Source organism: Emydura macquarii, unplaced genomic scaffold, assembly GCF_026122565.2.
Source record: "Emydura macquarii macquarii isolate MOO-44397 ecotype Brisbane River unplaced genomic scaffold, CSIRO-AGI_Emac_v2 contig_2834, whole genome shotgun sequence".
NCBI lineage: Eukaryota > Metazoa > Chordata > Testudines > Chelidae > Emydura > Emydura macquarii.
The window spans coordinates 4,202,588-4,217,636 of NW_027132971.1; the positions used below are offsets into that span (position 1 = coordinate 4,202,588).

A 15,049-nucleotide genomic window follows, 5' to 3' on the forward strand; every position below is an offset into this window, starting at 1 on the left:
TGGTGCATCTCCTGACTGCCCCGAGGCCGGCCAGGCGGTGCGGGGGAGTCCTTGTGTGCGGTATCCTGCTGCTTCTTTCGTTTCGGCACCGTAGCCTAGCGATGGGTCGACTCTGGTGCCGGTGCAGCGCTCCGCACCGAGGAGACGTTTGGTGCCGCAGGGGAACGCGCTGGTTCGGAGTCTGGCCGGAGCGCGGACTCCATCAGGATGGCCTTCAAGCGCACGCCTCTTTCCTTCTGCGTACGCGGCTTGAAGGCCTTGCAGATCTTACATCTGTCCTTTCTATGCTGCTCTTCGAGGCAGCGGTCGTGAGGGTCACTCACGGGGAATGTCTTGCTGCACGTGGCACAGGATTTGAAGCCGGTTGAGCCCGGCATGGCCCAACCTTAAACCCCTCAGGGCTAGCTATCTAATCTAATGATACTTAACACTAACAACTATGCAAACTTAACTACTATACTTAACAGCTACTTATATCTAACAAACAACAGTAGAACAAAGGGGAAACTACTTGCTGAGCAAGTGGCAGACGTTCCAGCAACCGTCATGGGCGGAAAGAAGGAACTGAGGGCCCGCAGGGCCAGCGGCGCCTCATTCTGCGGCATGAGCGCGGCACTCCAGGGGGTGGCTGAGTTGGCCCTATGGGACTTGCTAAGGGGAAAAAAGTTCCGGGAACCAGTATTGGAATGGATATGAGCAATCACTCAAAGTACAATAAAGGTTTTAAAACAAAATGGTCGGAAGAAACTGAACCACCAACTTATTCTACTTTCGGAAGCAGTAAATCGGTTGGCCTGAACGGAAGAGGGCAGAGTTTAGCCCTGGAACCTCCAGCAACAACACTGGACTGTCACGGAATTCCACAGGTGGGGGCATTAGCCCACGAGTAATGAATGAGGAGAGAAGCTGTGCAACAGGAAAAAACATGACTAAAAGGACTTTCAAAGCATCTAGTCTCATAATATCTCTTCTGAGGGAGTTCATTCTGACATTTTTTAATATTTTAATTAGGTGCACTTGAAGACAGCTCTTTAGTCATCCTTACCAGCCTCTATATTTATGGGCACACAAATCTGCATATACAGAACAGTATGCACAACCAGTTAGTGTCTTTGGTTCCTGCGCTTGCAAACAGTTATGCTAGCAGAGATTCCTGTGCAGAGTCCAACTCAAGCTAAGAGGACTATGTAGAGGCAGCAGTCATACTAATGCAACTCTTTGCAGCATCAGGGCTTTGTGCATACAAATCAGGAACCTAAATGTTCATGTACATGATCAAATTTATCAACTGTGTACAGTAGTATGCAGTCACTGATTGGAAAAAAAAAGAACCAAAACAAAATAGATAGGAATGGGAATTACTGAAAGGATGGCAAGACATTTCAATTACCTGACAATATCCTATGTTTGGATTTCTAAAAGCATAAGCTGTTAATACTCTCCTCAGCGCAGCAATACCCATTTCATTCTGGAATGCAGGGTGCTCTGGGAGAGAACGGTGCAAATCTCTCTCAATCTCTTCTGTGGCAAGGTTATATTTCCCCATAGATTTCTCCACGAGGTCCTCATAATAGCCAGGGTGGGTGGCCATCTCATTAATGGCTCCTAAGAGGAGGCAAGAGCAACAACATTGAACAAGGATAAGTAAGGAAGGGCTAACAGACATAGTATAGGTGCATTATTTTGTTTCTTTAATTTAAACGTCTTGAAAGGAAATTTTAAAATAGAAACAAAAAGTTTGAAAATAAACTTAAAATGTTATAATTTTACAGAGGATAAAATTGGCTAGGCACTCTTATAAAAATACCAGCTCGTTGCCTCTTCCTTGGGTACATTTTTAAATGCAGTTTCACATAATGTGAAAATAAAAGATGAAGATAAATCCTTTCCCTCTGTAGGGTGGAAAGGCTGAGCAGGCGGGACAGCAGTGAAGCTTTAACCTCTTTATATTGGTTTCCCTATCTGTAAAGTGAGAACAATACTTGCCAACCACCCCAAGTTGCTAAGGAATAAGTTATTAGATAGCATGTTCCAGCTGCAAAGCACAAAACATTATTAATCATTACATATGAGTGACAGAATCAAGACTCCCTCACAAGTTAACTTAGTCAAAATGGACAAACCACCTGGCAGTTTCACTGTGTACCGGCTCAGTGAATACCTTGTTTTTAACACTGCTCTGAAGAGACCTGTATCTTCATTTCCCAAACCATTGTAAATTATTCGGGGGAGGGACTGCTATTGTTTTGTGTAGCCCCGGACACATGGAGTCACATTTTCAAAGGTGTTTAGGTACCTAAAGATGCAGGTAGGCTCCTAGTGGGATTTTCAAAAGCATATATCAGGTTAGGAATGTAATTCCCACTGACTTAACTGAGAGGGGGGCACCTAATCTGCTTTAGGTGCTTTTGAAAATCTCATTAGGCACCTATCTGCACCTTTAGGAGCCTAAATACCTTTGAAAATCTGCTCCAGTTTCATCTCAAATACATCCAGCTGATAAGCTGTGGCCAGGTTCTAAACTGGAACTCACCTGAAAGCAGCAGCCAAAGTTCCCCTCTCATGATTTCTGGAATTCCTTTCAGCACAAGGTCTCTTGTTTTCTCGGTCCGATACATGCAGAGACCCTGACCATACTCAGCAAAGTGAATCTTCCAGGCTTGTTCTTTCAAAAATTCTTTTGCCTAAAAATAAATTCCAAGAAGGTGTAGTAGCATTTTGGATGCATTAAACGTTTGCTTTTTTTCTAAGTTCCCAAACCCCATAACTTTCTTTAATTATTAGGGGTAGGAGGGAAGAAGCAGACTAGCTATAACCTGATTCTCTAATTTTAGTGTGTTGCCTTCTCCTATTTTTTATTTCTCCCCAGCAGACCTTCCTATAATGAATCTTGAAAATAGGTATAAAACCAAAAGCCACAGGAAAAATACTATATTAACAAATGACACAAACATGCTATTAATTCTTTAACAGTTACGGAAAGGATGTCCTGAAGTTGTCCCCTAGTCTTAAATACATTATTACATTGCTTGAAATGCTTTGGAGTTTTGGCATGCATTGTGGGAAAATTCTACTGCTACAGTACTAGCAGTTAATTTTCTAGAAGATACCATCTCCGCGTAGATGGTTGGCAGTGCAAACTCCTTTTGGTCAGCAACATTCTGGAATATTAACTTTAAAAAACTTCATTTAAAAACCAAAATACTTTTCTAATCTGGCATAATTTACAAAAATAGCAGGTAGATCTACCAATTTTGGGTTGAATTCCTCAGGTGACCTCCGTCGATACATAGTCATTAAAGCCTGTGTTGCTGTTGGAATGCTGTTGCCATTGAGATTGAACTGTCGCTCTCCATCTGCTTCAGAGCTGAGGCTTCTTTGAGGACTGGAGGAAACTATTCTACTTGATCTTGAATACACCTGCAAAAACCAACAGTCACAACTCATGCATAAGAGATGGATAATTTTGCTTGTACTGCACCAAAATTATTGCATCCTAAAAGCCAACTCAGTTTGAGGAAATCAAGCCTCCAAGCTACATCAAGGGTAAACACCTAATAGCAGACATTAAACTAATTTCAAATAATAAAATGAATTTTTAGTTTTCCAATCAAAGCAGTTCTAAGCATTTACTTCACCACACTAAAAAAATAAAAATAAAAATCTAACCATGGAATTAGAGCTGGTTTTAATTTTTCAGTGACTCAGATAATATATTTGAAATTGCAAAGGCATGGTTGTTAAAGATTATGCACCCAAGGACATTCTACATTAATTTCTGCGGACAATAAAATGGCCCAAGTCTAACAGGATGTTTTGCACCACTGTACAGCAATACCCAATTACAATAGATTTTTTTCTTCCTTCCTTGCTTTTATTAAAAATACAGAGGAATTTCAGAATGGCTAAGATTTAAAAATGTTATTAGTAGCTTTGAGTGCCCAACTTGAGGCACCTTAAAGGGGCCCAATCTAGGGGCCCACTAGAAAGTGCTCAGGATTTAAGTTGGTTGAAAAGCTTCTGATGGAAGTTTTCCATTGGAAAATGCTAATTCCACAGAATCAAGATGTTTGGCGGTTTCCAGTCAGCCCACTGGCGGGCACGTTGCTTGACTTCCCAGATGGCCCTGCCTACAATTTTTCAAAAATTCTATTTCAGTTCTCTCAAAATGGAATTTTTCAATACTCTGTTCCATGAAAAAATGTGCATTTCTGACTCTGTTCTGATCTGGAATGAAAAATTTTTTTAAATGAGAAATTTTCTGCAGTATAGAAATTCCAGTTCCTGCATAGCTCTACTGAAAACCTCTACTCTTAAAATCAGTCCCCTTTAAGGGGTCTCATGCTGAAGACCCCAAAACTTAGATATCCATGATCACACCAGTCACTTTTAAAAAATCTTGGCTAATAATGGTAACTTTTCATAGTATTTGACTCTACGAAAATGTTTACAGCAAACAAATGAGATTTAGAATAAATTCCTGCAATCATGCCACTGAAATTCTTAATAATTTCATTAAATCTTAAAAGATAATTTGTTAAAAATATGAAAAATATTAAATGCTCAAAGTTCACATAGTACTTAGCTAGCTTTCACACTGAAACAGTTAAAACATTAGACTCAAAATCCAACAAAAAACAAGTAAGGCCCTAAAATGATTATTATTTATATTGTGGTGACACCCACATGCCCCTGCCAGGATTTGTATCCCACTACACAAAGTGCTGTACAAAGAGACAGGTTACAATTTTTAATTTAAAACCTATTTTGGTTCAAGTAAGTGGAATCATTTGTGATGACAGGGACAATATAAGTAACTGTCAGCATACTACATACTTTACCAAGTTAATTTTTTATATATATATATATATATATATATATATATATGTAACCTTATAATAATACAGGTCTGTGTATATTACAATTACATGCACACTTTGATTACTTCATATTGATTATTACATATTACTGAAAAGCAGCCTTTAATCAGCCAAATATTTTACACAACAGTAGAAAACAAAAAAGCAAAAAATACATTACTCAATTGATACTATCTATGCAGGAGAAATTTTAGATAGGCAGAAAATAATTATCCAGTGGGGACTTGGCCAGGACGCTAATGTTAACAAATCTTCTCTTACAAAAAAGTAAAATGGGATTTTTAACAAATGACTTTGATTTTAAGACCTAGATGATAAGCTGCACAAAGCCACTTAGCACTATGTTGTGGCAAGGGTTTAGTATGGAGTTAGAGCAAGAACTCTATCTACATAATCATCAATATCATTTCCTGCGAAGCCCCTGGTGGCTTTTTTTTTGGGGGGGGGGGGAGGAGCAGGGGGAACACTGATTGGTTTGACAGATCTGATGAGATCACAACCTGAGACAGTATAGCACAGATTTATTTCACAAGATACTAATAACTTTGGGTGTTTGATTTCAGTTTTTGATCAAAGGTGAAATGGAGGCCAAGCATGCAGATTTTAAAGTGGCTTACATAATTGTTTTTTAAAAAAAAATGACCACCTTTACACCAGTAAAAAAGGGAGAAGGTTAATAACCAGACCATATGATTTTAGAGATTTATTTGTGTTAAAATGTTTAAAAGTCCAGTGGCAGCGAAGCAGCAATTTAAGATCGCTAAGGTAAAAGTCCTTATTTTCACAATTAAAATTTCAGCTTGGGCAACTGAGGAGTTATATAGAAGCTGATCATTTCTCCCAGATGCTATAACAATTAGAATTCATTTGGAACTCACAGAAGTTTACAGACAGTCATTGTATTTTTACTGTATTTTACAATATTTTTCTAGAAGATCAAAAATAATTTTAAAACATGGAAGCAGGAATTTGAACAGCTCTTCTGTACAGATGGTGGTAGATGAGCAGTGGCCAGCTGAAGGTCTTATTTACAAGCTGTATTCAGTGTAGTTGTAGCCGTGTTGGTCCCAGGACACTAGAGAGACAAGGTGGATGAGGTAATATCTTTTATTGGACCACCTTCTGTTGGTGAGAGAGACAAGCTTTCAAGTCACACAGAGCTCTTCTTCCAATCCAATAAGTAGAGCTCTGGGTGGCTTGAAGGCTCATCTCTCTCACCAACAGAAGTCGGTCCAATAAAAGACATTACCTCATCCACCTCTTATTTACAAGCTGGCAAACAATCAGTATTGAAAATCTGACCTACTGACACGCATCAACTAACACCATAGTGCAGGAGACAGTTGGCAAACTGGAATTTTTTTTTCAGGTTAACCCTAAAAATAGATGCCCTAGTCAGAATATTTCAACATCTCCAAGCTGAAGATATGAGGTCTTAACAGAAATGACAAGTCTTCATAAGCATTAGTCTCTACACAGAAATTTCACATCCAGGATCAAGAAAATGTCTCACACATGGACAAAGAAATTAGTTAAATTCCCTTCTGTCAGTGAAATGAACTGCATTCTTCCACACACCTCATCATCTGAACTGTTGTAACTTCCAGCAATCTCTTTTTCAGAATACATTTTTGGAGTAGTTTGTTGCAGAAAGTCGGAGATCCTTTGCACAAGAAAGTCTCTATCCTTCAAGTTGGCAAAGAGGAATGTCATTTTGTTTTTAGTGCTGATGGATAACGGGCTGGGCAATACACTAGAGCTGTCCGCCTTTTCCACTACTGCCACCTATGGAGAAACAATAACCACTGATCATGGCTTTTCAACAGTGTGCTTGTTATGACTCATTTTCGGAATTGAATCTTAGGGAATAATCTTTAGAACCAATGCAGCAGGTTCTAGTACACCATATTTTTTGCATTTTTATAGACAAAAAGGGCATCACCATGTATCACTACTCCTATTGGAAAACCAATGTGTGCACTGAAACAAAGACCTGTAACACCGAAAGCAGAAATTGTTATTCAGCTGCACCAGGGATTCTCATCAATCTTTTCCAACAAAACCCCCTTGCTTTCATGAAACAGCTTTATGGGCTCTAGATCACCACCCATTATTTAGTTTATGCTTTATTTTAAAAAGATTTTCAGTACAAACATCACATTTCCACGTGTCTCCTATGAGCTTCCTAGAAACCACACCCCCCTGTCCTACTCCAAAAGTTACTAAGCTAAGTATGGAGTGTGCCCCTAAAGTGCTATTTTTCCTCAATACTAGACCCATAGCAAGGTTTCAGAGGATCACAGCTTCATAAGGTAGGTAACTAAGCTGTTTCTTTGATAATTCAGCCAGGTCCTAAGCTAAGCTCATGCTGCTTTACTATGCTAGCTCTGTGCACAAGTGACTTTTTTATATCAATTTTTGTCAACTGGGGATTTTGTTGAACACCAAATTCATTACCTAGAACATACACGGACATTCAAAGTCAAGGTCTGAAGGCAAGAGTTGTCTAATCCTGAGCACATCAATACAGTACATGTGCACATTAAACTGGAAAATGGAGACTTTTTTTGCTTTAATGGTGAATAAGCATTTCTTAGAATCCATCTCTAATTTATTGCTGACAATAAGTGCAGAAGGGCTTAAAGGGCTTAATTTACAATTTTTAAACACTAGATCACTGAACCAGATCCTCCAACCCACTACAAATACAGACACATAACTCAAGGATTTCTTTTCACAAAATCAAGGAACCTGCATCAAGTGGGGAACTTTCCCCATATTGCCCCCTCTCCCCAGGAATCTCTTCAAAATCTGGAGAGGCGTTAGATGCTTTTCCTTGTAATGATTTTATTTGGCTTCATGTTGTTAATGATGCATTTACTAATCAAACTCCACCCTGTATACAGTATTCAGAGCAAAACCTACAAAGCACAGCTCAATATTTCACCAAGCTTCCGCAAAGGTACATTACAGTATAGAACTCCCACTGATCAATTATATATTAGCTATAAATGTGTGATGTATGTTCTATGCACTACTGATTATTCAGTTAAAAAAAACCCAAAATCAATCAAGTTCACAGAAAGACCTCTTCTCCAGAGCATACAGCACAGCTGTAAGTGCTTTTAACCATGACTTTTATACAATGGATCAGAATCTTCTCAGTAATAAAAACTGCATTACGCATATCAAGATAAGAGAAAGCGCATTTCAATTTACCAGGATTTTTTTTAAGTAGCGATCCATGATCAGACATTAGTACAATACCTTAATGTTTCATTAGTTAAAAGGGCTAGATAATTTGTTTTTCATTTAACATCTCTTCTGATGCTATGTTCAAAGACCGCAATAGATAGCTCAGTCGAAATATTTCCCATTCTCCTCTCCAATCAACTTCCTTCTGTTTTTCAATGAACTATAAATCAGTTCTTTATTCATGCAAACGAGCCTCATTAACAATATATTTACGTTAACTAAAGAGAAATATTTCTATATTACTTTTCCGTTCCACTTAAAGAGTTGTCTGAGTGCATTCAATACACAGGAAGCACAGATAAACACAGCACCAGCCTGGATGTGTTATAGTCAGAAACTGTAGCATCAGCAGAAGCCACAACAGACATGCTTCCTTCTTAATGCCAGCAGACAACCACGTACTCTCAAGTGTAGGCGCATACCCACCTAAAACACTGGTCCTGGAGGTTGTGGCTGCTGACTGAGTAAGTGCTTAACTCAGGAAATGAAAAATGTACTTCCTGACCACTGCTACAAGACAGGTGCTTCAAAGGTTATTGGTTCTGAATGTTTTTGTGCCTGTCTGCAACAGTGTTTCTTTGCTCTTGTAAAGCACAAAAGGCTGAAATTTAGGGTCTGATCCAAAGCCACGTGAAGTCAACAGAAAGCCTCCCACTAACTTCAAAGGGATTTAGATCAGGTTCTTAAAGTGCTGGAAACACCTAGTTTAGTATTGTTTTCAATGTCATAAATACTGAACAATAAACTTCAACAATTTGCAAAAATCTTTAAGGCCTGGTCTACACTGAAAATAGAGGTCGACGTAACGTGGCTTATGTCGACCACCTAAAGTATGCGTCTCCGCTGGCAGGTCAGATCCACCAACCTACATCGTGGTAAAATTCGACTTAATAAAACCACCTCTGCAAGTGGCGTAGTGCTGAAGTCAAATTCTATGGGTTGAACGAACATCAGGGTAGGCAGAGTGCAACGTAAATTGATGTTATTGGCCTCCAGGAGGTATCCCACAATGCTCTGTTATTAACGCTCTGCTGCATCATGGCCACATACACAGAAAATAGCTCCTCCCCTCAAGTCCTGGGAAATTTTGAATTCCCATTTCCTGTTTGGTCAACGTAGAGAGCTTTGTAGCTGAACTGCTCATGGCGACTGCACGCCCCAAATGCGCTCCAGCAGCCTGGAGTCAACCTGAAGTCTTGGATCTTGTCAGCCTGTGTGGTGAAGAGTCTGCTCTAGCTCAGCTCCGAGCCAGCAAAAGAAATTTGGATATCTACAAGAAGATATCACATGGTATGGTGGTGAAGGGACACGCAGCAGTGCCGCATTAAAATCAAAGAGCTGAGGTAGACATATCAGAAAACTAGGGAGGTGAACAGTCATTCTGGCTCGTCACTGAAGACCGCTTTTACGAGGCGCTGCATGCGATTCTCAGCAGTGACCCCACCACTGCGCAGCATTGATACCTCCAAAGAATCCCAGTCCAGGATGAATGAGGAGGACTCTGTGGACGAGGAGGATGAGGAGAACGGGAGGCAGGAGAATGGGGTATCCATTCTCCCAGAGAGCCAGGACCTGTTCGTTACCCCAGAGCAGCACAGCTAGGAACAGAACAGTGTTACAGACGGAGATGCTAGGGAAGGCACATCTGGTGAGTGTGTATAGCAAATTTCTGTTGTCATGTCCCTAGTCCAGCTTCTTATTTTTGAGGAAAAAGGAGTTTGTATTTTTGTGGGGACGGGCTTCTTGGGGGTTGGTAAACTTCAGCAGAGGGTTACCTCCTGAACAGACTATTTATGTGCACAGGGATGCTCCAAGAATCCTCCGTGGATATCTCCAGGAAACTTTCATGTAGGTATCCTGCAATTCTTCACAGAAGGTTTCTGGGGAGGGCAGCCTTATTTCTTCTGCCACAGCAGGACACTTTTCCCCACCACTCTGCTATTAAATGAGCAGGCATCACTGCGGAATACAGCATAGCAGCATAAGGGCCAGGCCTGTATCCTGATGCTTGCAAGAAATCTTCCCTTTCTGCCTGCGTTACCCTCAGGAGACTGATATCACACATGGTCACCTCGGGAAGACAGTGCAAGTTTATAGTACCTGACCAATATAGTCACTGCATGTTATTCCCCTGCCACGGATGGTGTCCCTGGGCCCCTACAAAGACAATTCCTAGCCATGATATTGTTGGCATGGGCATTATGAGTCCAGGAACTGGTCCCCCCCCCTTTTTTTTTCCTCCAGTGACACTTCAATCCCTTTTGATCAACTCCTGCAAACCGGTCTTTGCGATGGTAAAGGGGAGCCCAATGATCCTTCTCCTTGATTGTGTGTGGATTGGGGAAATCAGTGCTATACAGACTTCCCTGTAATGGATGCAAGGGCCCCTTACTTACCACGTCTGGAACTGTACTCTGACTCATGCGATAGGTTCAGACTGGTATGTGGTTCTGGTTTTGCCTTGTGAATATGAAAGGGAGTTCTTTTTACATTGTAACATTTCTTTTACTGCATGGGGTCAGCTAACAATGGCAACTTTGTGCTTTGCTTGCCTTACAGTGGACACCTCAGCCTTCACCCCATCTTCCACTCCCGCAGAGTGCCTTTCCCAGCTTAGGAAGTGGGGGAAGAACCACACACCTCGGGATGACATGTTCGATGAACTAATGGAATGCCTCTGCGGCTGCTGACACAGAGCTCAGAGTCTGGAGGATGTCCGTGTCACAAAAACTAAACATGGAGATAGAACACAAAAAATCAGCACAGGAGCAGGATCGTGATATGCAACAGGAGGGAACAACTGAAGGATCAGTCTGACATATTGAGGCATCTGGTAGAGCTCCAGGAAGAGCAACAGCAGGAGAGATTCCCTCTGTAGCCCCTGTAAAATGCTTAGCCAACAAGCTGTTTCCCAGCCCCCACCCCCAAGTGCTTTAGGAGGTGGTTGAGCAGGGTGCAGTACATGCCGCACTCCACGCTGGTGATGGGGGGCAGAAAGAGACGACAGCCCCTTTAAGAACTAGGAATGTGCGTGATTTGCTGTTTGCACAATCACACTTTGCACTGGCTGTCCAAGCATCCTTGTGAGAAGGTTAAATTATCTTCCTTCCACCCCCGTAACTGATCACCAATAAAACTGTACTGCTTTAAAAAACATTTCTCTTTATTCATGGAGAGGTTGGGGATTGCCAGAGGGGAAAGAAGAAGAGGGAGCTGATGGTGCTAGGGAGGGGGATGGGAGCGGAAGGCACAGCATTGACAGAGACGTACATTACTGCGGTTCATTCCAAAAATGGGTTTTCAATGCTTCCCTCAGGTGCAGCGCTCCGCGGTTGGCTGTTAGGGTAGCAGTGGACTCTGGTTGCTCAAAATTAGCGGCCAGCCTAGCAGCCTCCACAACCCAACCCTGGGGCAACTTTTCCCCCTTTGTTTTACAAACTTTATGGAGCACACAGCAGGCAGAGATAACAGCTGGGATGCTGCATTCACTGAGGTCTAATCTAGTGAGCAAGCAGTGCCATCTTGGCTTTAAATGGCCAAATGCACATTCCACCACCATTCTGCGCTTGCTGAGCCTATTACTGAAACGCTCCTTCTTGCTGTCCAGCTGCCTGGTGAATGGCTTCATTAGCCAGGGGAACAAGGGGTAAGCAGGATCCCCCAGGATCACTATGGGCATTTCAATATCCCCAATATTTATTTTTTGGTCAGGGAAGAAAGGGCATCTTTTTTAACAGACCCAAGTTCCTAAAGATGTGCATGTCATGCACCTTTCCAGACCACCCCACACTGATGTTGGTGAAACCTCCCCTGTGATCTACCAGGGCCTGCAACACCATTGAAAAGTATCCCTTCTGATTTATGTACTCTGTGGCAAGGTGGTCCTGTGCTAAGATAGGAATGTGTGCGCCACCTACTGCCCCCCCAGTTTGGGAACCCCATTGTGGCAAACCTGTCCACTATGTCCTGCACGTTTCCCAAAGTCACTACCCTTCCTAGCAGAAGTCTGTTAATGGCCTGGCACACTTGCATCACAGCGGCTCCCATGGTGGATTTACCGACTCCGAATTGATTCCCAACTGATCGGTAGCAGTCTGGGGTGGCTAGGTTACACACAGCAATGGCCACTCGCTTCTTCACAGTAAGAGCAGGTCTCAAGCAAGTATTCATGTGTTTCAGGCTGGGGAGAGCTCTCAGCAAAGTTCCAAGAAAGTGGCCTTTTGCATATGAAAGTTCTGCAGTCACTGCTCATCATCCTACACCTTCATAACGATGCAGTCTCAGCAGTCAGTGCTTGTTTCCTGGGACCAGAACTGGTGCTCCATTGACTGAAGATGCTGCATGACAGCCTGCAGCAAACGAGAATTGTTTCACTCTATGGCTTGTAGCAGGGCAGCCTCAGTAACAATCGCAATTTTCTGCGCTGTGGCTCCTGTCTCGGCCTTGAAAGTACTGCAGGATAAGTCGTGAGGTGTTTGGGATGCTCACAATAATAGTGCAGAGCTGAGCGGGCTCCAGGCCTCTCCACTGACGGTGTGTGCACAGCACAGATTGAAGGGTTTAGAAAAACGGCGCTAAAAAGTATTTGTCCATTTGTTTGGGACAAGAAGGGAGGGAGCATGTTGCATCATGGGAGGACGACAATTTTCCCAAAAGCCTCTGCGTCTAGTTACACTGTGGGATAGCTACCCACGGTGCACTGCTTTGATTGTCGACCCAAGCACAGCTAGTGGGGATGCAATATCCTGATGAAATAACCGTGGTGTGATCACACTCCTGTGACTTCTAAAATTCGGTGGGTGAAAGTCAATTTAAAATAAATAGACTTCATTCTGCAGTATGGACATATCCTAAAGAGTTAATATATATATTCCCTCTTCTGATTTCTTCTCCAAAATCTGAGGCCATCTGAATCTAATGCTGATTCTGCAGCTACAGTAACCAGTTCCACATCCAAGAGAAGCTACAGTGTTTAACAAAGGTATGTGGATTTTATCCCCCCCCTGATATTTTCTCCACTTAACTTCATCGGGCAGTTCATTGCTCCTTTTGAATTTTGTGTAAATAGCAATGTGAATTTAAGGTCTGATTTTGAATCACCAGAATTTAAAAACACTACTGTAAACCACTGAGAAGCTGGATTTTGAAGTTTCCAATGAAATAGCATTTGTTTTTATCCTTCATGATTTGTGAAAAACAGTACCTGAAAATAGTCAGTAGTTCTTCAGATTAGGCAAAAATATAGGCTATTTCTCATATGAGCCAGGATGCTTGCAGCCCCACACGCAAGCAGGGCCTGCCTACCCTGGCTATACAGCAACTTACACTCTTACTACCAAGTTAAGTCACCATTTTGAACAAACTTCCACATCCTAAAGGGCATGCAAGTCATACAGTTTTCTCACCATCACAAGCCAATTACAAAGAATCTTTAATTACAATATGCTTAAATGACTTTTACTATTAGGATAATTTTAAGTTCATATTAAAATATAAATGTTGCATCTATCAATCAGAAGCAGTCTGTAGCAGTTTAATTTTTTAAAAAAATGCCTCAGTGTAGATTTTAAATTTCATGCAACCATATTTAAAACTAAAAGACAGTGCAGTAATAATGCAAATAGGAAAGTAACAAAAAATTGATATTAACGTCACATGTATGAAAACTCTTCCCCTGAAAAATAGTAACCGAAGCTCTTTGGTAAGATATTACAGTATTCACTGTGTTAGCATTTGTTTAAAACTAGGCAGGCTGGCCCAGGATGCTACTCAGCATTTCTGTTTAAAACTGACATTAAAATCTTACCATTTGACATTATTTTAATTGAAAGGTGCCCTTGGTCAGCTCTAAAGTTTAATCCCCCACTTGGCTGGAAGAACAAAAACATGCTGTGGGCTTTAAGTATAAAGAATGTAAGGCAGGGAAGATTGGGGAATCCTGAGGGCTGGAAGAAGAGATAGGAAAGAGTCCCTGTGAATCAAAGTTGCTACTCAACTGGGTGCTACTTTGGTGACCACATTGCCATTATGTTTCAACAGGACAGCAAAAGGATTAAATAGTTTCCCAGCAAAATGAAAATTAATGCTGGGATCTATTTTAAAAGTAGACAAGAAAAACAATTTACTGTAGATATTCAGAATTGACACTCACCTCTCGAAGGGGGATAATGAGGCTACACAAGTTCTCCTCCTTACTAGTAAAGCAGATGTAATTTGTAGAAACAAACATTTGACCCAAAATGTGCATTTTATTAAATGGAGTCCACAAGGTGCAATTTGTGTGTCCATCTAATTTCTCGTCTTTGGGAAGTCGGAACAGTGCACGGTATCTCTCACTCTTTGCTCTAGCATCAAGATCCCTAAAGACAGTGTTTTAAGATACATAATATATATAAAAATACATTTCAGACATCTCTTTGCAGGTCACATAGTAAACATATACCTTGAACACATTCATTTATGTAGTTGTATACAAATGTGAAAAAAATAATTAGCAAAGTTATTTCTATGAGACAGCTTTATTAATATCTTGGTATTGATACAGCATTCATAATTCTTAATAGTCTATAGATCCTTTGTAGATCTTTCTAATATGCTTTCACATATAGTGTGTACCACTGTTTAACACTAGGGAGTAATGACTCCTGCTACCAAAATGCTTTAAAAAAAACAAACAAACAAAAAAAACAGTGATACAGTACGCCTCAATTGTCATTATCTAACAAAAGAAATGCAACTAAAATATAGGCTAGACCACATTAAGTTTCAATATTATATTCAAAATGTAAAAATAATCAATGAGGAGCAATTCAACTACAGTGTAATAATACCAAGAGAGAGAGATACTTTTTATATTGTATTAGGTTCTTTAGACTTTTCTTTGGCTCGGTTTTATTGTAAAATGTAAGAGTCAC

The 15,049-nt window shown here is 41.0% G+C and overlaps 1 protein-coding gene across 2 annotated transcripts in view; it reads right to left on the minus strand.

Annotated features, from left to right (window-relative positions):
• Positions 1-15,049, minus strand: part of TBC1D9 (TBC1 domain family member 9) — an 88,616-nt gene that overhangs the window by 35,454 nt on the left and 38,113 nt on the right. For both annotated transcript variants that reach the window (XM_067567961.1, XM_067567959.1), the window contains 5 exons: positions 14,287-14,494; positions 6,459-6,665; positions 3,250-3,420; positions 2,534-2,684; positions 1,391-1,605 (listed from right to left, as the gene is read on the minus strand). In XM_067567961.1, coding sequence (XP_067424062.1) covers positions 1,391-1,605; positions 2,534-2,684; positions 3,250-3,420; positions 6,459-6,665; positions 14,287-14,494 — 952 coding nt within the window. The remainder of the gene's footprint in view (positions 1-1,390; positions 1,606-2,533; positions 2,685-3,249; positions 3,421-6,458; positions 6,666-14,286; positions 14,495-15,049) is intronic.